Consider the following 23,490-nt stretch of genomic DNA (forward strand, 5'->3'; position numbering starts at 1 on the left):
TTCAACCAACATGCTGAGTTTAAAAACGCTAATACATATTCAGTTCCTAATCCTTCATTCTTTCCTCTAGTCATTGATAAAATAAATCCCAAGTTTGATAATATTCTGTTTCTTCTTTACCTTTCAATCTCATGGTTAATCTGCCCATCTCTGCACATTCCAGCATTTTTTGGATTATTTCTTCCTCTGATGGTAGTTCTTCATTTTCCCAATATAGCACAAATATTATTCTTGCTGCTGTTGTGACGTGTAGAATCAAATACAGGCTTTGCTTGTTAATCTTTTCTGGCATTGTACCTAATAAGAAAAGTTCAGATTTAAAATCCACATGTTCTCCCAATATCTTTTCTAACCAATTATGTATCTTTTTCCAATAAGCCTTTGCTTTGCCACATGTCCACCAAATATAATACGTGCCTGAGTTATGTTTACATTTCCAACATCTATCTGACATATTTTTAAACAAGTGCCATCTATAAAACATTTTATATAAATTTTCTTTATATGAAGTTGACATTGTCAATTTATAATTTCTATGGGCCACGTCTCTCCACATCTTCCAGTCTTGCTCTGCTTCTTTGAGTTGTTTTATGCTCTGGTTGGTGTCCGCTTTAATGGTGTCCAGCCACCCTGTTCTTTGGCGGCCTGGTTTCCTTTTACCGCTAACTGTTCCCAACATAATTGCTTTTCCCCTACACCAGAGGTAGGCAACCTTGGCTCTTTTATGACTGGTGGACTTCAACTCCCAGAATTCCTGAGCCAGCCATGCTGAGGGGAAAGGGAGAAGTTTCCAAGCTGAGCCATTGCTGGCTCAGGAATTCTGGGAGTTGAATTCCACGAATCATAAAAGAGCCAAGGTTGCCTACCCCTGGCCTAGGCCTAGGCCACTTTATGACTTGTGGACTTCAACTCCCATAATTCCTGAGCCAGCATGGCTCAGCTTGGAAACCTCTCCCTTTCCCCTCAGCATGGCTGGCTCAGGAATTCTGGGAGTTGAAGTCCACGAGTTATAAAAGAGCCAAGGTTGCCTACCCCTGCCCTACACACACAGATGCAGTTTTGTGATGTTGCCTTCTAGTGACATGTCTGGTATTAGGCACTCCGGTACTTGCTTGTTGGTCATCTTTCTAGTCCAAGGATCCATTAGCTATATAAGTAATTCTCGACTTACGACTGCAATCGAGTTCCAAATTTCTGTTGTTAGGCGAGACATTTGTTAAAGCTGAGTTTGGCCCCATTTTACGACCTTTCTTGCCACAGTTATTAAACGGATTACTGCACTTGATAAGTTAGTAACCTGGTTGTTAAGTGAATCTGGCTTCCCCATTGACTTGCTGATCAGAAGGTCACAAAAGGGGATCACATGACCCTAGGATGCTGCAACGGTCATAAACATGAAAAAGTTGCCAGGCATCTGAATTCTGATCACATGACCGCGGGGATGCTTGCAAAGGTTGTAAGTGTGAAAAACGGTCATAAGTTACTTTTTTTAGTGACGTCATAACTTTGAATGGTCACTAAATGAACCATCGTAAGTCAAGGACTACCAGTATCCTAGTCAAATTAAGATAAGAGGTTTGAATAGCTGAAGGGAAAGCTTCTGTTGAAGAAGAAAACATTTACGAAATAGAATAAGAATATATTTAAGTAAGTAATATGTGCATTTTAGATATTATAATTTTTATGAAGTGAGACAAAGGAAATTTGGGTTACCCGAACTCAAATACCATGGATATTAGAGGTTAAATTGGAGTATTGTAATTAAAAACTAAAAATTAGGTAATAACAGGATTGGATTGTTTATGAAGATCTATTAAGATACGTATAAGCAAAAAATGTATTGATAAATGTGATGAAGTTTTCACTGAGTTTGATACAATTAGAAATTTACTAGCTTAAGTGCGATATAGCAAATGTTAAGGGAAACAGAGAAGAAATATATATATATAAAGATGCTGTGCTAAAATGTTTTTTTCTTTCCCAGGTCTGGAAATGTTGCTTGAAAATGTGTATGACACGGTTTTTGCATCGCTGGAACCGGTTCCCACCTTTGCTGAAAGTAGCATGTATAGGATCCGACAGAGACGTTTCCTGGGGGTACAACTAGCAACTACTGGCAGATTCAGATGTACGTAGAATACTGTTCTGTGGGTTTAGATAAAGCAGATCCAGAGAAGGCAGGTCAACATCTACAGTTAATCCTCTACTTACAACCATTAGCTTAGTCACCGTTCAAAGTTTCAGTGGCACTGAAAAAAAACAAAATTCTTTATTGTCCAAATGTGGTTGGGCACACAAGGAATTTGTCTCCGGTGCATAAACCTTCTGTGTACGTGCAAGCAATAGTATTAAATCATGATCATAATCAATATAAAAATACATTCACCATAAATCATAAGATGCAACACTTAGTGGTAGTCATAGGACACTAGCTAAACAAACAACGTAAGTCATACTAGTGAAAAGAGAATGAGTATTTAATATTACATGTGTTAACAGTCGCGAGGATAATATTTGCCCAATTTTGGAAAAATGAAAATTTACCATCTGATCAGATTATAATAACAAAACTACTTGAATGTGCAGAAATGGATAGATTAACTTTAGAAATGAAAGAGAAAGAAGACACAATTTATTTTAAAACATAGGAAAAATTTTATCAATGGTTAGCAGCACGATAGAATGAGAAAAGGTTATGAAAGTTAAAGAGATAATTGATAATTTGTACTTATATTTTATGATTATTTGTATGAACTTGTCTTCTTTTTTGTATTTGTGATTTTAATAATACAGTAAATTATAATCAATAAGTAATATATTACTATTTTAAAGTTATTACAACTAATTAGTATTAAGCATTGTTAATTAGTAAAATGAATGAGATATTTTTACTAACTTGTTATTTACATGACTGTATTGAAAGCTGTTTAATACTAGAGTAATCATTAAGATTTAATAAGTATACCTGGATGGGTGTACTTGCTGAAGTGATGTTATTTTGTGGGATTAATTCCCACCTTTGTGTTTACCCCTTTCCTTTGGTTTAACCCTTTTGTATGTTTCCCTTAGTTTTACCTTTGTTGACCTTATTCCTTTGTTACCTATAAAACTCAATAAAATATTTGTTAAAAAAAGCATATGTCATACTAGGATACTAAATAAAACAATATAAATTGTAAGATACAAGGAAAAAAAGTTACAGTCATAAGAAGATAAGGATAGGTAATAAGAAAGATGAGGAGAATGATAGCAATAAAGCTTTACTAAGTATTCTGACAGTGTTGTAAGAATTAGTTGTTTAGCAAACTGACGGCATGGGGGAAAAAACTGTCCTTGTATCTAGTTGTTTGGGTGTGCTTATGACTGTTTTATGACTTAAGACTGGTTTTTACATTTACAACCATTGCAACATCCCCACAGTCACCTGATAAATTCGGACGCTTGGCAACTGGCTCATACTTATGACTGTTGCAGTGTCCTGGGGTCATGTGATCCCCTTTTGCAACTTTCTGACAAGTAAAGTCAATAAGGAAGCCACCTTCATTTTACAACCGTGTCACTAATTTAACAACTGCAGTGATTCACTTAACAACTGTGGCAATAAAGGTTGTAAAATGTGGCAAAACTCAGCAAATGTCTTGCTTAGCAATGGAAATTTGGGGCTCAGTTGTGGTCATAAGTCAAGGACTACCTGTATTGTTCTTTGTGAGATGAGATGGTTTTTTTCCTCCCAAATTCTATTCCATCCATAGTAGTTGAACAGAGGATTATTCTTATTTTTATTATTGGTACATCTATATCTATATCTATATCTATATCTATATCATCTATATCCATCTATCCATGCATCTATCTATCTATCTATCTATCTATCTATCTATCTATCTATCTATCTATCTATCTATCTATCTATCTATCTATGTAGGTCTTTGGTTATTCGGGTTTTCTCCCGCGTCAAATTGGAAGTGTCTTGGCGACATTTCGACGAAGTCCCATTCGTCATCTTCAGGCTGGTGTTTTTGGCTTCTTGCTTCTAACACCAGCAAAAACCTCAGAAAACAACTATCTATCCATCCATCCATCCATCCATCCATCCATCCATCCATCCATCCATCCATCCATCTATCTATCTATCTATCTATCTATCTATCTATCTATCTATCTATCTATCTACAGTAAAAATGCAAAATGCAGAGCAGAGCCAAATCAATACCCATGCAATTAAAATCCTTCTGTAGTCCACTTGTTTGAGACTTCTATTTCCTGAATTTTTCCATTAGACTGTTTTTTTTCAGGATATTTGCCAGACACTGGAACAAATGTACATGTGAATGAAAACCTGTGTTGTTATACTCTGTAATTCTTTTCTTTTGAAGGCCCCTCTAAGTGTGAAATAGAATATTTCGCTGCCACTCGTTTTGAGGAGGATTATAAACCATTGTGTGAAGAGATTGGTGCCTACAAGCCAACACAATGTCAACTGAATGGAGAATGTTGGTGTGTTGACAGCAGAGGACAGGAGATCCCTGGAACAAGAAGGAGAGGACAGCAACCGATCTGTGGTAGGTCAAGCTAGAAACACGGTCATCAAGGATTTTCATTCCTAGCTTTATGTTATGTCAAAACTAGAAAAAAATACTTCCAAATATCAGTTGCAATGGAATAGCAATGAATTTGTGAATTTCCCAGAAACATCTAAACAATCCCAGTGATAAATAAATGCTGTATCCTGGCATGATCCAGCATTCTTAAAATATAAGGAAATAAACTTCCCCCCTCTTTTTTTCATTATGTTGATGAGACTATTGAAACAAAAATCCAAGATACCATACAGATTTAATTTATGGAATTTTGAACCATCTTTTGGGCATGACTTCCAGTTTAGATTTTAAAGGAAGCAAAATAAATTCAAGGAGGATAGGTCACCAATAGCTGTTAATTTTAATGCTCATTGCCTCCTTGATCACAATTAATATACTTTAAATATCAGGTATGGGCAGCATCAATTGAAAGAAGTTTCATTGTAGGAAAAGAGCAGACAAAGCTGGGGGTGGAGTTAAATGAGTCATCAGCCTAGCGTCATTATGGTCCCAAAAATGGTCTAAGTCCAACCCCCCAATTCCATTAGCCCTTATCTAGTGCCAATTTAGCATTGGACTTTAGCTGACTAGATTCTCATCTACAACCTTGAGAAATAAATCTTCTTAAGTGCAACTTAACATATGGTCCTGATTTTTTTGCATCTGATATTCTTGCTAGTGAACTTTTTGGATGCATCTTCTTGGTCACTATGTGATATCAAATGCTGGTCTAGATCAGGGGTAGGCAACCTTGGCTCTTTTATGACTGACTCAGGAATTCTGTGAGTTGAAGTCCACAAGTCATAAAAGAGCCAAGGTTGCCTACCCCTGGTCTAGATGAACCTTGGCTTGAACCAGTCTCAGGCCTCTTCTTGTGTTCTTCATAATAATTAATCACCTCTTATCTTTTCCTTTGTCTAGGCAAGGAGCCCAACTGTGTCTCTGAGAGACTAGTATCTCTATCCAGGCTTTTCTATGGCCCCATTGGACATTTCAGCCATAACAATTTGTTTTCTGCTACTCCAGAACCACAGAAATTAGTTGGCTCCTTGAGATTTTGTCCTTTTTCATTCAGAGACTTTTTTGTGGGTTCCACAGTGCTGTCTTCCACCTCAGGAAAAACCAGCGCTGTTCAGCTCCTCACATTTGAAACCCTCCTTGGTGAAGCCGTTGGTGGGATGTTTCCTTCACGAGAACTTGCTCAGATTGCCCTCCGGTTCACCAGCAACCCCAAGCGGTTCCAAGAAAACCTTTTCGGTGGAATGTTCTTGAAGAATCTGGTCCAGTTTAACTTTACAGGAGCTCTTGGTCCAAATAGCAAATTTAATCTGGACAAATATTTCCAGCAGGTTGGGATGAGAAGCGGATTCAGTGAACTGGCTGGTCAACTTTTGCAGGGAAGCTCCCAGGAGAAGTTTAATCGGAGTCAATCTCGTGTTGACAGCTTTGGCCGTAAAGTCAGTTTAGAGGACAATCAGAAGGCCATCCAATTCCTTGCTTCTCTTCTTGAAACCCCGGAGTTTTTCAGCTTTCTGCAGCATGTGATTTCTGTCCCAGAAAGTGTCACCAGAGATTTAGGCAAGGTGGTGAGGATTTTGTTGAAAGCAAGAGACTGCACAGAAGAGGACAAGGATGCCCTCGTCCCTGACTGTACTGTAGATGGGAACTACAAGGAGATCCAGTGTAATAGAGGGGAGTGTTGGTGTGTAGATTTAAGGGGGAAAGAAATCCCTGGATCCAGAGTACGAGGGACAAACCCACGGTGCCCTACAGTGTGTGAAAAGCAAAGGGCCAGTTTGCAATTCTTAATAAGAGACCAGCCTGCAGGATCTGAGATGTTTGTTCCTTCATGCACTCAAGAAGGGAAATTCCTGCCAGTCCAGTGTCATGGAAAAAACTGTTTCTGTGTCAATTCAGATGGCATACCTGTTCCAGGAATAAGTACCAATTCTGGAGACCCCATACAATGTAAGTTCCACATGTTCACATGATCATCTTGGGGCGGGTTTTTTTTTGTGAGATGCTCTTGGTGTTGAGTGATGCGGAAGATTTGACTATGTAGAGCTTAGAATGTAAAGCTAGTCATGGGAGAACTTCATAGAAGTCTACTAGGTCTAGCCAATATCTATGCTCTCTCTCTCTGAGAAACCCACTCAAATCCCCACATTTGATTTCTTTAAAAGTGGAAACATTGGTGTTGATTTTTTGTAGCAACTGCCTATAAGACGGCAACTGAATGAGACTAACAGCATATGAACTGTTGGTTAGGAAAATAGATTTCTTACTTGCATGAGCTCCATGTTGCCTACTCATCTTCAAATAACTCTCACTTTTCTGTTTTTAGTGTCCCCAACATACAGCAATAGCACTTAGACTTGTATACTAGCCCATAACGCTTTACAGCTCTCTCGGGGTAGTTTACAGAGTCAGCCTATAGCCCCCAACAATCTGGGTCCCCATTTTACTGACCTCAGAAGGATGAAAGGCTGAGTCATCTTTGAGCCTGTCAAGATCGAACTCCAAGCTGTGGGCAGAGTCAGCCTGCAATACTGTGCTTTAACCACTGTGCCACCAGGGCTCTTTTATATTAAGTTAATATAATAAATTACTTATATTCAGTAAATAGGTTGTTAAGTGAATTTGGCTTCCCCACTGACTTTGCTTACCAGAAGATTACAAAAGGTGCTGCCGTACCCCGGGACATCACAACTGTCATAAATATCAACCATTTTCATGTGGATTTGAGAAAAAGGAAATGCTTCTACAGTTATGCCTTGTATAATTGTATAATGCCTTATGCCTTGTATCTATCTCATAATCACGTCTATGAGTTGTTCTGTGCTCTGGCTGGTGTCAGCTTTGATGGTGTCCAGCACCTGGTTTCCTTTTTCTGCCAACTCTTCCAAGCTGAATTGCTTTCACCAGAGAACTGCCCCCGCATGACATGGCCAAAATAAAGAAGACACAGTTTTGTGTTTTTGCCTTCCAGTGACATGTCTGGTGTGATGTCCTCCAGTACTCGCTTGTTAGTCACCTTTGCTGTCCGAAAACATAATTTGTACCCATGCATTTAATATAAGCACTGTCATGTCAAATTTATTTTCTTTCAAGTTTAGATCTTCTATCCGGTTGACCAGGTCTATCTTTTAAGCCCATTAAGATTTAAAATGGAATCTGAAATTTAGCTCAGCCATTAATTAAATTAATTAAAATGAATTAAACCCAGATGTTTCAGTTATTCTTGTGCTAGAGTGAAAATCTTAAACACCGATTCTACCGCGTTTCCCTGAAAATAAGACCCACCCTGAAAATAAGCCTTAGCCCAGGGGTAGGCAACTTGGCTCTTTTATGACTTGTGGACTTCAACTCCCAGAATTCCTGAGCCAGCATGGCTCAGCTTGGAAACCTCTCCCTTTCCCCTCAGCATGGCTGGCTCAGGAATTCTGGGAGTTGAAGTCCACAAGTCATAAAAGAGCCAAGGTTGCCTACTTCTGGCCTAGATGATAGGGAACTTGGCTCTTTTATGACTCGTAGACTTCAACTCCCAGAATTCCTAAGCCAGCCATGCTGAGGGGAAAGGGAGAGGTTTCCAAGCTGAGCCATGCAGGCTCAGGAATTCTGGGAGTTAAAGTCCACAAGTCATAAAAGAACCAAGGTTGCCTAGCCCTGCCCTAACCTGATTTTTTAGGATGGGTTTAATATAAGCTGTATCCCAAATATAAGCCCGGGGGCGTGGCCAGCACAAGTGGCAGAAAGTGCATGGGGGCTGACGGTGTCCCGCAGTAGCCGCAGACCGCCGGCCACTTGGCGCAGAGCAGGTAAGTCTGCACATAGCGGCAGAAGTGGGGGGGAAGTGTTTGGGCGCCTCTGGGGTGCTTGGAAACTGAGCGATTCACTGCTGCAAAGCAAGGCAAGTGTTGGGAAAAAAGGCATCTCCCGAAAATAAGACCTACTGCCTTTTTTTGGAGGGAAAAACAATAAAATATAAGGCCGGGTCTTATTTTTGGGGAAATACGGTAGTGACTTTGTATTTATCAAGTTGGCTCTTTCTTAGGTCCAAGTGACTGTCATCTTGCAGCTGGTCAAGCTTTTCTAAGATCTGCTCAGCAGTTTCTATTGAATCCCACTGCTCTGACTCAACTGTCCAATGTTTACGTGCCTCAGTGCAGTCTTGATGGACAGTGGAGGCCAATCCAGTGCAATGGTCCACCTGAACAAGCTTTTGAGTGGTATCAAGGATGGAATACTCAGAACAATAATAACAATGTACTCGCTATCCCTGACTTGGCAAACATACTCCTCGACTACAAGGCAAGATCCCAGCAAAGCTTTGAAGATTTTATCAAAATTCTCTACACAGCGGGCCACCAGAATGTTTTCCCACAATTCTTCAAATACTCATCTTTCGAAGCTGTTCCTCAAGATCTGCTGAAGGGCAATACATTACAGATATCTGAGAACGCTTTACTGGACCCGTTCATCTTTTGGCAGCTTCTTCAAGGTCGCCTTAACCATTATCCAGGATCATACAGTGATTTTAGTATCCCCTTGGGCCATTTTGATCTTCGCAACTGTTGGTGTGTGGATGACAAGGGACGCTTGCAAGGAAGGCAAGCCAGTGTAAACCAAGTTCCAACTTGTAAGTAACTTGTGCCAATCACCGCATCTTCCTGTGCTAAAACATTACAACATAGAATAGGGTTGGAAGGGACCTTGGAATCTTCTAGTCCAATGCTCCAGCCAAGTAAGAGGCCTTATACTATTCCAGACAAATGGTTATCCAGTGATGGAGCACCCACAACTTCTGGAGGCAAGCTTTTTTTATGGTTAATTGTTCTCACTGTCAGGAAATTTCTCCTCAGGTCTAGGTTGTTTCTCTCTTGAATGGTTTCCATCCGTTGGTTCTTGTCCTGCTTTCAGGTGCTTTGGAGAATAGGTTGACCCTATCCTGATGGGACTGAACAAAGTCTGAGCCTAGTGAAGCATTTATGGTCTGATTAACATTGCACTAAGCCAGGGGTCTTCAAATTGGCTCTTTTATGACTCGTGGACTTCAACTCCCAGAATTCCTGAGCCAGCATGGCTCAGCTTGGAAACCTCTCTCTTTCCCCTCAGCATGGCTGGCTCAGGAATTCTGGGAGTTGAAGTCCACGAGTCATAAAAGAGCCAAGGTTGGCTATCCCTGCACTAAGCCATACATTCATTTGGCTTTAGTTTTCCATTATGTATAGGCCTAGGCCTAGTTTGTAGTCCATGGATGATGGCTTGGCATTTTGTGTGTGAGTGGGCCATTGTAACTCAATTAACAAATCAAGGTTAAACTAAACCAGGATTTCTTTTTAAATTATAGATTAAACTGGAACTATTAGCTATTTGGGAGCCAAATAATTACACTGAGGCAAACTGAAATTAGTGAGGGTCCTAATTCCTTTCTTATTCCTTGCTTGCTGCCACATTAGGCTGAATGAATGAATGAATGAACGAACAAACAAATAAATGGAATTCAGAATTGGATGTGATACAATAATTATGCCTTTACTGACCCATAATTAATATCTTCTTTTATTTGAATCCTTTCCCTTCTCCTTCCCCCTCCCCTTCCCCTTCTCCTTCTCCTTCCCCTTCTCCCTCACTCTCTCCTCCTCCTCCTCCTCCTCCCTTATCCCTGATCCCTTGCTTCTTTTTCCTCCTTCTTCTCTTTCCTTTCCCCTTCTCCCTTGCTGCCTCCTCCTCCTCCTCCTCCCCATTAGACAGATTTGTCACACTCTGAGCAAACATTTTGTCTTCTTGCAGGTCTTGGAACATGTGAAGCTGCAAAGCGAGAAGCTGTGGGATTTGTTAACAAGGTGGAACAACTTGTTCAGGAATCAAACAGCTCTCATTTTCCTTTCGGACAAAGCTTTTTAATGAGCCAAGGGTCCGTGTTAAGAGGCAGAGAGCTTTGGAGTAATTTTTCTCAGCTGGAAAGCACTTTTGCAGAAATACTATTGGCAGGGAGCGATTACGCCATCCAGTTGGCTGCACAATCAAGTATGTTAATGAAAAAGTGATTTTACTTAGAGGACCCTCAAACGGTGGTGGTCTAGTCTACTTTAAATTATTGAAGAAAGAATTAGCATTACAGGATTTGCATGGGTGTCTACAGGAAGAGGATCAAAAAGTCAAGATGGTGATCACAACTATATGACTGAACATCTGGGTATTGATCACATGGCTGTAGCCACCATCTTAACTGTTTTGACTGCCCTGTGGATACCTCTGAAGGCTTTGTTTGGTTCGCTTGATAGATATTATAGGAGGAGAACCATGTTAGTGTATGGCTTTGTTTCTCAACTTTAGCAACTTTAAGATGTGTAGGTATGTAGGCTTAATGATGGCTGGGTGATTCTGGAAGTTGAAGTCCACACATCTTAGAGTTGCCACATTTGAAAAACGCTCATCTTCAGTAACCAGAGATCACATGGACTCTGGTAGGGTCTTTCAGTCTACAGCAGGGGTCTTCAACCTTGGCGCTTTTATGACTCGTGGACTTCAACTCCCAGAATTCCTGAGCCAGCATGACTCAGCTTGGAAACCTCTCCCTTTCCCCTCAGCATGGCTGGCTCAGGAATTCTGGGAGTTGAAGTCCACGAGTCATAAAAGAGCCAAGATTGCCTATCCCTGACCTAGGCCTTTATTTCTCAACCTTGGCCACTCGGAGATGGGTAGACTTCAATCCCACCCAGAATTCCTGAGCCAGCATGGGGGAACTATGGCCCTTCATGACTTGTGGACTTCAACTCCCAGAATTCCTGAGCCAGCATGGCTCAGCTTGGAAACCTCTCCCTTTCTCCTCAGCATGGCTGGCTCAGGAATTCTGGGAGTTGAAGTCCACAAGTCACAAAAGAGCAAGGTTGCCTACTCCTGAGCTAGGGAGAGAATCACACAGGGTCTAGTGGTAAAGCAGGATGGCATAAATTGTAGAAATAGAGAGATAAGGAGGCTTGAAGATATTAATAATGATGAACAGGGAGACAAAGAAGATGGCCCTTGTGCCTCCTTTGATATCAGATCTTACTTTTGAATGATCCACATAGTAGCTACTTATGAATCAGTAGTAGAAGAGTTCTATGTTTTCTATTGTCTGCATCTCTGGAGTGGCCTTCGTTGCTTCAGCTATGTTTGCTTTGTTTTAGCTTTGCAATTTTATCGGAAGAGGCTGTTTGCGTCCCTGGACTCTGCTGGGGAGGCTCTGCGCTTGGCCTTTCTGCCTTATATTCCCCAGTGTGATGGACAAGGGAACTGGGAGCCCATCCAGTGCTATGAGAGCACAGGTGAGAAATATCTATGAAGACGTTTGCCTGAATAAACATTGATGGTCTTTCATGGCAGATAGATACTATGATAGCAATTACATAAGCTAATCCGCTCTCTCCCCCTTCTCCTTCTCCTTTTCCTTCTCTTTCTCCTTCTCCTTCTCCTTCTCCCTTCTCCCTCTCCTTCTCTTCCTTCCTTCCTTCCTTCCTTCCTTCCTTCCTTCCTTCCTTCCCTTCCTTCCTTCCTTCCTTCCTTCCTTCCTTCCTTCCTTCCTTCCTTCCTTCCCCTCCCCTCCCTCCCTCCCTCCCTTCCTTTCCTTCCTAGGTTACACAACAAACATGACTCTAATTACTTGTATTATTTTATTTCCTTGCATGCATTTGTATATAAATAATAAATACTATATTTATATCCTGCCTTTATTCTATACAATTCAATGTGGCATTTGTAATGTCCCTGCTTTCTATTTTCGTCAAACAAGTCTGGGAGATGGATTAGACCAGGGGTGTCAAACTAGCAATGTCACGTGACGTGTCGTGACGAATCATAATATTTTTTTTCCATTGCCAGCAATGGGGTGGGCACGGTTTCGCCATAATGCATCCGGCCTGCGGGCTGGCAGTTTGACATCCCTGGGTTGGACTGAGAGAGAATGACTGGCCCAAACTCACCCAGTCAACTTTTAAGCCTAAGGAAGCCTCCCAATTTCTTGTCCAGCATCTTTTCCATCACCAAACTAGCTCTCAGTTTGCAAAAAACATGAATAAGATTCATCACAAGCCCAGGGACTTTATTAAAAATGTCCTTGGATGCTTTTCCAACTGAAGAGGTAGAAAGTGCCACCATCATCCTGAAACTTGAGTCTCTGAGGGGCTGGGAAAGCCTTGTGGAGGCCTGCAGAGGAACTGCTTCCTTTGGTGGAGATGATCAATAAAGATTTACGGCTTCTCTGATTTTTTTTTGTGCTATGGTGACCAGTTCAGACAAAAATAAATTGTCAAGGCAGATTCGGTACAATTATTTCTTCTTTGTTGAACTGTTGTCTAATTCTACTCATGTATTGCAAGACATATCTCTTTGCAAAGTGATTCCAAAACACATCTTCTTGTTCTTGTGTCTCAGGTCACTGCTGGTGTGTAGATGAGACGGGACGTTATGTTTCAGATTCTTTGATGACACGTTCAACACAGCTGCCCCAGTGTAAGTCTTCTTCTTTAAAGATGGGCTGTTGCCCCATTACAAGCTGAGTGCATGTTGGGATAAAATTAGTTTAGCTGATTTATGAAAGGCTGAGTTGAGGCCGTCCACATCTTTAGTATGGACGCCCTCAATCCAGCATTTCATAAACCAGCTAAACTATAGAGCAGGGGTGTCAAACTCAATTTCATTGAGGGCCGCATCAGCATTGCGGTTGCCCTCGGAGGGGTGTGTGTGGGTGTGGCCTACTGGGTGGGTGTGGATGGAGTGGGTGTGGCCTGGGTGGGCATGGCCAGCTCTACATCATTTGTGTCAAGGGTGCCTGTGGGGGCCTGGGCAGGAGTGGGACAGATCTGAGGGTCTCTGGCAGAAGGGGGTGGGACTGGGGCAAGCGCCAAGGCATGGTCCATTTCTTCATTCCTCACAAAGGGTGACACCTCCCCAGCATGCACCCAGGGGGCGGCAGGGGCTGGTTCCTCGCTATTTCCAGACAGCCTTGTGGAGCTAAGACTGAATGCATTTCAGCATAGATGGCCACCACAAAATTGTACATTGGCTCCCGGCTGGCCTGGGCCAGGGCCAAGGCAGCGGGGACCGTTCCCTCACTATTTCCAGGATGGCTTCGCGGGCCACATGAAACCATTTTGTGGGCCGCGTCCGGCCCCCGGGCCTTGTGTTTGACACGTCTGCTATAGAGCTTCCAAAAATTCCCATACAGATAGTCCTTGATTTACAATCATTCATTCAAACTTACAATGGCACTGGAAAAAAAAGTGATTTAGGGGAGCATTTACAGTGCATGTGCACTGTACAATGCATTTACAGCCATTGCAGGATCCCCACGCTCACTCAATCAAAATGTGGACATTTGGCAATCATCATGCATTTATGATAGTTGCAGCATCCCAGAGTCATGTGATCACAATTTGGGGTCTTCCCAACGGGCTTCTGACAAGCAAAGTCAAAGGTGGAAATTGGATTTGCTTAATAATTGCATGATTCACTTAAGAATTGCAGTAGTTTGCTACAGTAGTGGCCAAAATGGTGGAAACCTTTTGGGAAAAGTGTACAGTAGAAATGCCACCTTTGGTTAAGTTTCCACCCATTTTTCTTCTAGTTTCTTTATAACTGTAGCCTTGTTCACTTAATAATACTATTTTACATCGCTTTCTGGGTGACCAGTCAACTCTTTGCACCATGACTTTAATTTTATTACGTTTACAAGCTCACTAAATGAAAGAACACAAAAAACCCAATCAACTTGATAGCGATCATGTAACACAATGACAAATGTCCTCCTCTCAGCTTCAATACATGACATGATAACTGAATCCTACTGTGATCTGATTGGCTCATGGCCAAAACAAGATGACATCCGATTGGCTCTCTAAACACTCATACTCATTGGCTACAATCAGATGAAGGAAAGCTACCTGATATCAACCTATGCAAGTTGTGCTTCCCTTTTCCGGCTATTTGGCTATAAATTTTCATAGAATATAGTACAGATAATTGAACAAACTTTGTTGCATTACATTCTTAATTAAATTATCTTTCCATTGATATATAATTTTATGGTATTACTCCCCCAAAAAAGTGGTGTTATTAGTCCCCATACCTCAAAAATACACTTTTCCCAAAAGGTTTCCACAATTTTGGCCACTACTGTAAACCACTGTGGCAAAAAAAGTTTGTAAAATCAGTGCAATTCACTTAACAACCCCTTTGCTTATCAATGGTAATTTTGGTTGTAATTCCCAATTGTGGTCGTAAGTTGAGGTCTATCTGTATTTTAATAGAATAAGAGAGTTGGAAGGGACTTCAGACATCTTTCAGTCCAACCCGCTACTTTAGCAGGAGACCCTATACCATTTCAGATAAATAGTTGTCCACTCTCTTTAAAAACCTCCAGTGATGGAGCACCCACAGCTTCTGGAGGCAGGTTGTTCCACTGGTTAATTGTCCTCGTTGTTAGGAAAGTTCTCCTTAGCTTGGTCCTCTCCTTGATGAATTTCTATCCATGGCTTCTTGTTCTGCCTCCAGATGCTTTGGAGAATAGGTTGACCCCCCTCTTCTTTATGGCAGCTCCTTAGATCTTAGAACACGTGGTGTTTTGCTTCTCAGTCTGGTGTGAGAAATTTTTATAGGTATCCTTGGAAATTTGATTGGAACTGAATCCTGTCCTTGGCTCACTTATTTGGATTGATGAAGTGATCCTGGGGATGGATTTCTTCCACTGTGTCTTGATTACTGATTTCTTTGGCTGGAGTGAACACCTGGTGGTTTCACAGATCTGGTTTCCTCAGTATCTGCAACTGTTTTTAATTATTTGGGGTGAAGAAAGAAGTGGGTCTGCTGACTTGTTTGCTCCCTGGAATACATATTACTCTGGAAAAAATGATCTGAATGCAGGTCAGACATCATGCCAACGTTCTCAAGTGAATGCAGAGATTGCCAGTTGGAGAATGAATGGACAGGCACAGAACGCAATTTCAGCAGCTCTGTTCACTCCATCCTGTCTAGAGGCAAGTTGTATAAAGCTGAAAACTGGATTTTAATTATTACAGCCTTACACTTTCCCCTTTTTGAAGGTTGAGATATTTGTTTTTTTGGGGGTGGGGTGGGGAGGGGAACATGGTGGCTTAGCAGTTATGATGCTGGGCTTGTTGGCTGGAAGGTTGGCAGTTTGAGACCCAAGCACCCTATGAAGGGATGAGCTCCAGCTCCTTGCTGCAGCTCCTACCTCGCTAGCAGTTTGAAAGCATACAAATGCAAGTAGATAAATAGGTACCCCTTCAGTAGGAAGGTAACATGTAGTCATGTCCACCACATGATCACAGAAGTGTCTTCTGACAGTGCTGGCAGCCTTGTGTGCTGTCCCACTCACTCACATGTACACATAATGGTGGGTTGATGGGTTTATTAATGTTCCCCAGCAATTCCCTTCACTAAAAACCCAGAACTGTCCCAATTAAGTCCAGCCACCAATCCTAATCCATAGAGCAGGGGTCTTCAAACTTGGCCCTTTTATGACTCATGGACTTCAACTCCCAGAATGCCTGGGGTGTTGTCTGAGGAATTCTGGGAGTTGAAGTCCACGAGTTATAAAAGGGCCAAGTTTGAAGATCCTTGCCATAGAGCAATGGCCAGTGAGTCCACAAGGCATTTGAAAATTTCCCAAACAAGATAAACCCACTGGGCAAAATTAAATCCACAATACAAGAGTTCACCAGCTTGATCCAAAGTTAAGGCAGAGGGTCAATCCAAAGCAAGGCTGAAATCCCAACAACCAGGAAACACACAGCTAAGAAATGTACACATTGTTCCCAGCATCGGCTCCATCTGTCTGCTGGGCTAAATAACCAAATTCTGGCACAGCCCATCAAGAGGGATGAGACTGCCTCCTCATGAATAATTGGGATGACCTTCGCTGCTCCTGCCTTTTCTCTCCCCTACCTGTTCTCACAGAAGGCAGTTCCTCCTCCTCATCTCTAACTGGCTGCAGCTGTGTGCTTTCCCACCCAAAGCTTCAGGGCTGTCCTGCTGCAGCTGTGCTTCACCCAAATCCCTCTCAGATGGCTGCTAGGTGTCAACGCTGCTAACATTGGATGTTCTTGCTTTGACAAAATATGAAGAGGCAGCCACTCTCTGTATAAGCTGTGTGGTACTTTTAGAGTTAAATTAGATGATGAAGGGAGAGGAGGAGAAAGAATGTGTGTGAGGATTAGTTAAGATAAGAAACCACAAGCTACAGAATGGAAGGGAAACTTTGCCTTTCAAACTGATTGGAGAAAGTGATTTATGACTGCTAATTGGAGGAGGGAATTGTGCTTGAATATTATGTGCTCAGGGGAGGGGAAGTCAGATCTTGCCATCTACCATGTTTGTGCCAAAGGGTGCTGTACTATTAAAGAGACTTTAAGGTAAACAATGCCTCGAGGTTCTTTGAAGTATTCCCCTAATGCAGTGTTTCTCAACCTTGACAATTTTAAAGCATGTGGACTTCAACTCCCAGAATTCCACAGCCAGCAATGCTGGCTGTGGAATTCTGGGAGTTGAAGTCCACATGCTTTAAAATTGTCAAGGTTGAGAAACACTGCCCTAATGGATCCATGACATTAGGAGCCATTGACCAACTCCCTTCTTGAATTGCCTAGGACTGGTTCATCCTCCTCCGAACTGAAATCCAGAGAAGAATCTGGGGAAGTGTTTGGGAGAGTCATCACAACTAGGAAATAGAGATGAGCACTGGTCCCTAGAGTCAGAATCGACTGGAGAGGGGAAACCCTTACCTTTACTTTTCAGGGGGGAACGTGGCTAATTCCAGGTTCACTAAAAAAATATGACTCCTCCTCCCTCTGCCCCCCCTCAATTATCTTGCTTAGCAAGAGGACATGCTAGGTTCCGTAATTACTAAATCTACAGAAAACAGGATGTTTGATGCCTTCCATGATGCCTTGGGTGACTTTTTGGACTTAGATGTCTTCTTTGGGAGCTTTTCTTGGATTTATCAAGTCAAGGGTGGGCAAGGTGTGAGGAGTTAGGGGCCCCAAATAAGTCTCCTGACATATTCAGGACCAACAGAAGCCTTCTGATGATTTTGGAAAGGGCAACACTGATTTATTTTTACTAGCCTTTGTGGAGTTTTAAGGGCAGGAAGGGCAATGGGAATCTCAGGACCAATAATGCCCATTCCCAACCTCCCCACGCAAATCAAGAACCTTTTTTTTGTTGTTGTTGGTTTTTGATGGTTCTTAAAAGTGGGAACGGGAGCAGGAACCTTCCCATAGGGCAGGGGTAAGCAACCTTGGCTCTTTTATGAGTCGTGGACTTCAACTGCCAGAATTCCTGAGCCAGCATGGCTCAGCTTGGAAACCTCTCCCTTTCCCTTCAGCACGGCTGGCTCAGGAATTCTGGGAGTTGAAGTCCACGAGTCATAAAAGAGCCAAGGTTGCCCACCCCTGCCATAGGGAAAATTTCCCCAGACTTTGAAAAAGAATCCAAAGTGTCAATGAAATGATCTTGGGGTACAAATGAAATGCTCAGGAGCCATACATGACCACCCTCTGTAGATTGTTTATGTTTCAGATAAGCAGCATGTAAGCGAAGATTCCTTTGAGTTCAACTTTTAGTGACTACATGGACACAATTGTGCTATTTATTGGCAACAACACAGGTGTCCTTTGCTATTGCCCTCTTCAAGGGTGGTTTTTTTTTTCCGGCTTCCCAACCTAGTTCACAAATATTCATCACATTGAAAGTTGTTTTACCTTCTTTGGGATCAACCACACTCAGCCACTCATTATTGTACTACTCGTTTTAGAATGAGAAGTACTAATAAAGGAGAATGAGTAATATAAAGGAGAATGAGTAATATAATAATGAGATCAAATAGCAGAAAATATGAAGGGTGTTGTGTGTAAATTAGCCAGCATTTAAATTTTGTTCAGAATTCTGGTACACCAATCTTTTACAGAATTTGTTGACACAATTCTCCCTCTCCCTCTCCCTTTCTCTCTCTCTCTCTCTCTCTCTCTCACTCTCTCTGTGTGTGTGTGTGTGTGTGTCTGTCTCTGTCTCTCTCATTTATGTGCTGCTCATCTCACTCATCTCTCTATTTTAGAATGGAGACTATGCAAATGTTCAGAAATTGGGTTCACGGGGCTGGTGTGTCAACCCGGTGTCAGGAGAAGTAACACAAGAGAGCAAAGCTGATTCTAACGGCGAGGTTCCTTGTAAGTGCCTCCATTTGTTTTGTAATTTAACTTTTGATCCTATTTAGGGAGTCTCCTGAAGTTCTCCTTTAGCTAATCCCGTCTTTAATAATAATAATAATAATAATAATAATAATAATAATAATAATAATAATAATAAACAACTGCTCTGGGACTTCAGAATTCAAACAGACAAGCACCTGCAACATAACACCCCAGACTTAACAATTGTCGATAAGAAAGACAAAAAAGTCTGGATAGTGGACGTGGCAGTGCCTGGAGACAGCAGAATAGAAGAGAACGAACTGGAGAAGATAACAAAATACAAAGACCTACAAATAGAAATAGAAAGACTGTGGCAAAAGCAAGCAAGGGTAGTACCAATAGTCATAGGCTCCTTGGGCGCAATCCCAAAACAACTGGAACACCACTTGAACACCATTGGCATTGACAAATTTGCTATTAGTCAATTGCAAAAGGCGGCCTGATTAGGAACTGCTTCCATCCTGCGACGATACCTGTAATACCATCAAACATCCACATCTGCCTATCCCAGGTCCTGGGTAAGGACTCGATAGGTAGACAAAATGCCAAATCCAGTCTGAACATCTGGCTGACTGTGCGATGATCGATAATAATAACAACAATAATAACGATGATGATGATGATGAAGAAGAAGTTGGAAGGGACCTTGGAGGTCATCTAGTCCAACACCCTGCTCAGGCAGGAAACCCTATACCATTTCGGACAAATGGCTGTCCAGTCTCTTCTTAAAAACTTCCAGTGTTGGAGCATTCACCGCTTTTGGAGGAAGGTTGTTCCACTGGTTAATTGTTCCAACTGTCAGGAAGTTTCTCCTTAGTTCTAGGTTGCTTCTTTCCTTGATTAGTTTCCACCCGTTGCTTCTTGTCCTGCCTTCGGGTGCTTTGGAGAATAGTTTGACTCCTTCTTCATTGTGGCAGCCTCTGAGATATTGGAACACTGCTATCATGTCCCCCCTCGTCCTTCTCTTCATTAAACTAGACATGCCCAATTCCAGCAGCCTTTCCTTCTAAAGTGAAGGAGATTATTTGGTGACAAGGATGGGGTATTCTCCTGGCAGAAATAATGTTAGTGACGAGAGAATACCCCTTTCTTGTTACCAAGTAATCGGCATTAGGATCATATGATTAGAAAGCACATACCTGCTTTCCTGACATAGCACAGTTTCTGCATGATTTATACCCCCCCATCCAAAAAAAAAAAAAAAAATTCTCTAAAGAAGGTTCTGAGCAGTGTACAAACACATTCCAAAATACTCTGGATAGAATTTTGGCTTAAGTCTTCAGGAACGCTCTTACTGTATTCTCAGCCTTCACCAATGGAAACTTTTGTTCCTATTAAACTGATTAAAGCTCTATTTCTAAGTGTCTGTTTCTAGGCAATGAAAAAGGAATAAGAATAAGAAAGGACATTCCCCCAGGGGAAGAAAATACCAGATTTTACTACGTAGGTGTGACCACAGGAAATATTTATTTGTATATTAATCTAATTTTTATGCTGCCTGATTGCCTATGATCGGGGCGGCTCACAACAACTAAAACAAGGAAAATACACTAATAACCAGTTAAAAATACTGATAAAGCACAAAATCTGGATAGTGGATATGGCCTTATTTGAAGACAGCAGAACAGAACTGAAATAACAGGAGAAAAATCACAAAACACAGGTAGTCCTCGGCTTATGACCACAACTGAGCCCAAAATTTCTGTTGCTGAGCAAGATATTTGTTAAGTGAGTTTTACCTCATTTTACCACCTTCCTTGCCACAGTTGTTAAGTGAAGGGCTGCAGTTGTTAAGTTAGTAACACGGTTGTAAAATGAATCTGGCTTCCCCCTTGACTTTGCAAAAGGTTGCAAAAGGGGATCACATTATTATGAGGCACTGTGACCGTCATAAATTTGAGTCAGTTGCCAAGCGTCTGAATTTTGACGATGTGACCATGCGGGTGCTGCAATGGTTGTATGTATGAAACATAGTCATAAGTCGCTTTTTTTCAATGCTGTTGTAACTTAGAATGGTCACTAAAATGACTGTTGTAAGTTGAGGACAAAGTTAGGCAAATAGAAGTAGAAAGACTGGCAAAAGCAAGCAAAGGTAGTTCCAATAGTAATTGGGCCCTGGGTGCAATCCCAAAACATCTGGAGCAGCACCTTCGGCATTGACAAACTCAGCATCAGTCAATTGCAAAAGGCCTTTTTATGTGGAACAGCCTTCATCTCAGGATGATTTTTTTATACCAGGAGTAGGCAACCTTGGCCCTTTTATGACTCGTGGACTTCAACTCCCAGAATTCTTGAGCCAGCCATGCTGAGGGGAAAGGGAGAGGTTTCCAAGCTGAGCCATGCTGGCTCAAGAATTCTGGGAGTTGAAGTCCACAAGTCATAAAAGAGCCAAGGTTGCCTACCATCAGATAACAACATCTGCCCAGCCCAGGTCTTTGGGAAGGACTCGATAGGCAGATACAAATGCCAAATCCAGTCTAAACATCTGGCAGACTGTGCAACCCACCTTAATAGAGATAGTCCTCAACTTATGGCAGTTTGTTTACTGACTGTTCAAAGTTACAACAGCACTGAAAAATGTGACTTATGACCATTTGTCACCGTTCCGAATCCTTTGCAGCATCCCCTATGGTCATGTGATCAAAATTCAGACATTTGACATTTATGACGGTTGCCGTGTCCTGAGGTCATGTGATCACCTTTTGCGACCTTTTGACGAGCAAAGTGAATGCTCCAACACTGGAAGTTTTTAAGAAGAGACTGGACAGCCATTTGTCTGAAATGGTATAGGGTTTCCTGCCTGAGCAGGGGGTTGGACTAGATGACCTCCAAGGTCCCTTCCAACTTTATTATTATCATCATCATCATCATCATCATCATTATTATTATTATTATTATTATTATTAAGTCAATGGGGAAGTCAGAGTCACTTAACAACGGGGTTGCTAACTTATCAGCTGCAGTGATTCACTTAATAATTGCAGCACGAAAGGTCATAAAATGGGGCAAAACTCACTTAACAAATGTCTCACTTAGCAACAGAAATGTTGGGCTCAATTGTGGTCGTAAGTTGAGGACGACCTGTAATATAAAAGAAGCTAGGAGGAGAGATCAGACAAGAATGAAGTAAAGAGTCTTTATTATTCCTTAAAGGTCTGAACTGATAATACTTCAGTAGGTAAAACTCTTATGGTTGCAATAGAGAAAAGAACAGAACGGAACAGAATAGAACAGAATAGAATAGAAACTTTATTGTCACTTTAAATGTACACTAATCAGCATACATTAAAATGAAATTTTGTTGCATTCAGCTCTCAAAAAAAAAAAAACCCATTATGGATATACCCACATACACATGACACAGAGAAACATCACAATCTAGTTCAAATGTATACATATACATGGTGAAAAAAAAGAATCCTGAGAATTTATGAGATGGATGGCATAGGGTAGGGGTCCCCAACTCCTGGTCCATGCACCAGTTCTGGGCCGAAAAATGCCAGCAACTGGGCCGCACAAACAAGCAAAGCCCCAACTGCGGGATGCAGTCAGCACACAAAACCACGCCCCCTTCAGTCCTCAGAAAAATCTTTCTCCACGTAACTGGTCCCTGGTGCCCAAAAGGTTGGGTGTCAACGCTGCTAATGTCGGATGTTTTGCTTTGACAACAGTTGGAGATGCAACCATTTTCTTCTTCTTATGTTTTACTTTTAGAGTTAGAGTTAGAGTCAGATGATGCTGGGAGGAGGAATGTGTATGAGAGTTTAGTTAGACATAACAATACTGGACTTAGTGTGTGAACCAAGGTTATTGAAATAAGAGCTGATAAGAATTGGCGGGTTGGAGAACAGGAGGGAAAGCCTGCATTTCAAACTAATTGGAGAATGTGATTTATGACTATTAGTTGGAGGAGGGAATTGTGCTTTGATACTATGGGCTCAGGGGAGGGGAATCCAGTTTTTGGCTTTGGTTATGTTAGTGCCAATGCTATGATTCTCAAATAAGGTAAACAATACCTCGAAGTTCTTTGAAGAGTTTCATCTGTTGGAACCATGACATTAGGGACCTCTGGCATAGGGAACAAAGCTGTTACAGAATTTGGTAGTCCTACTGGAAATACTTCAAAACCTCCTCTCAGAGGGGGGCAACAGAAACAGACTGTGAAGTGGGTGTGTGGGGTCTCTAACAATGCTTTGAACTCTAAGCATATAGAGCTTATGAGCAGTATCCTGAATAATGGGAAGCGAGCTTCCTATAATCTTCTCAGCCGTCTTTACCATTCTCTGCATGGACCTTTCATCTGAGACTCTGCTACCACCAAACTAAACAGCAACTGTATTGCTTCAGACTGTGCTTGTCCTTCACCATCTTCTTCTTCTTTTGAAGGCCCCAGCTACTGCAATCTGTTGAAGTCGAAGGCTCTGGTGCGGGAAATTGGTAGAGGCTACATCCCTGAGTGTGAAAGTGACCCTCAGGGATTCTCTCCAGTGCAATGCAGTGAAGACCAAGCAAGCTGTTGGTGTGTCTTTGACAATGGTCAGGAGGCACCAGGGACAAGAGTTAATGGCCAGAAGTCTGCCTGTGAACGTAAGTGACACTTCAAGGACCAGGGGAATGGAATGAAATGAAATGGAATGGAATGGAATAGAATAGAATAG

The 23,490-nt window shown here is 41.7% G+C and overlaps 1 protein-coding gene across 1 annotated transcript in view; it reads left to right on the forward strand.

The window, feature by feature from the left end:
- Window positions 1-23,490, forward strand: part of TG (thyroglobulin) — a 147,157-nt gene that overhangs the window by 5,586 nt on the left and 118,081 nt on the right. Inside the window, exons 7-16 of the mRNA XM_039350445.1 lie at window positions 1,985-2,128; window positions 4,377-4,562; window positions 5,502-6,548; window positions 8,635-9,219; window positions 10,374-10,610; window positions 11,756-11,893; window positions 12,999-13,076; window positions 15,486-15,598; window positions 18,697-18,808; window positions 23,219-23,419. Of these exons, the coding sequence (XP_039206379.1) occupies window positions 1,985-2,128; window positions 4,377-4,562; window positions 5,502-6,548; window positions 8,635-9,219; window positions 10,374-10,610; window positions 11,756-11,893; window positions 12,999-13,076; window positions 15,486-15,598; window positions 18,697-18,808; window positions 23,219-23,419 (2,841 nt within the window). The remainder of the gene's footprint in view (window positions 1-1,984; window positions 2,129-4,376; window positions 4,563-5,501; window positions 6,549-8,634; window positions 9,220-10,373; window positions 10,611-11,755; window positions 11,894-12,998; window positions 13,077-15,485; window positions 15,599-18,696; window positions 18,809-23,218; window positions 23,420-23,490) is intronic.

This window comes from Crotalus tigris, unplaced genomic scaffold (genome assembly GCF_016545835.1).
Source record: "Crotalus tigris isolate CLP2741 ecotype Arizona unplaced genomic scaffold, ASM1654583v1 scf7180000018335.1346539, whole genome shotgun sequence".
NCBI lineage: Eukaryota > Metazoa > Chordata > Lepidosauria > Squamata > Viperidae > Crotalus > Crotalus tigris.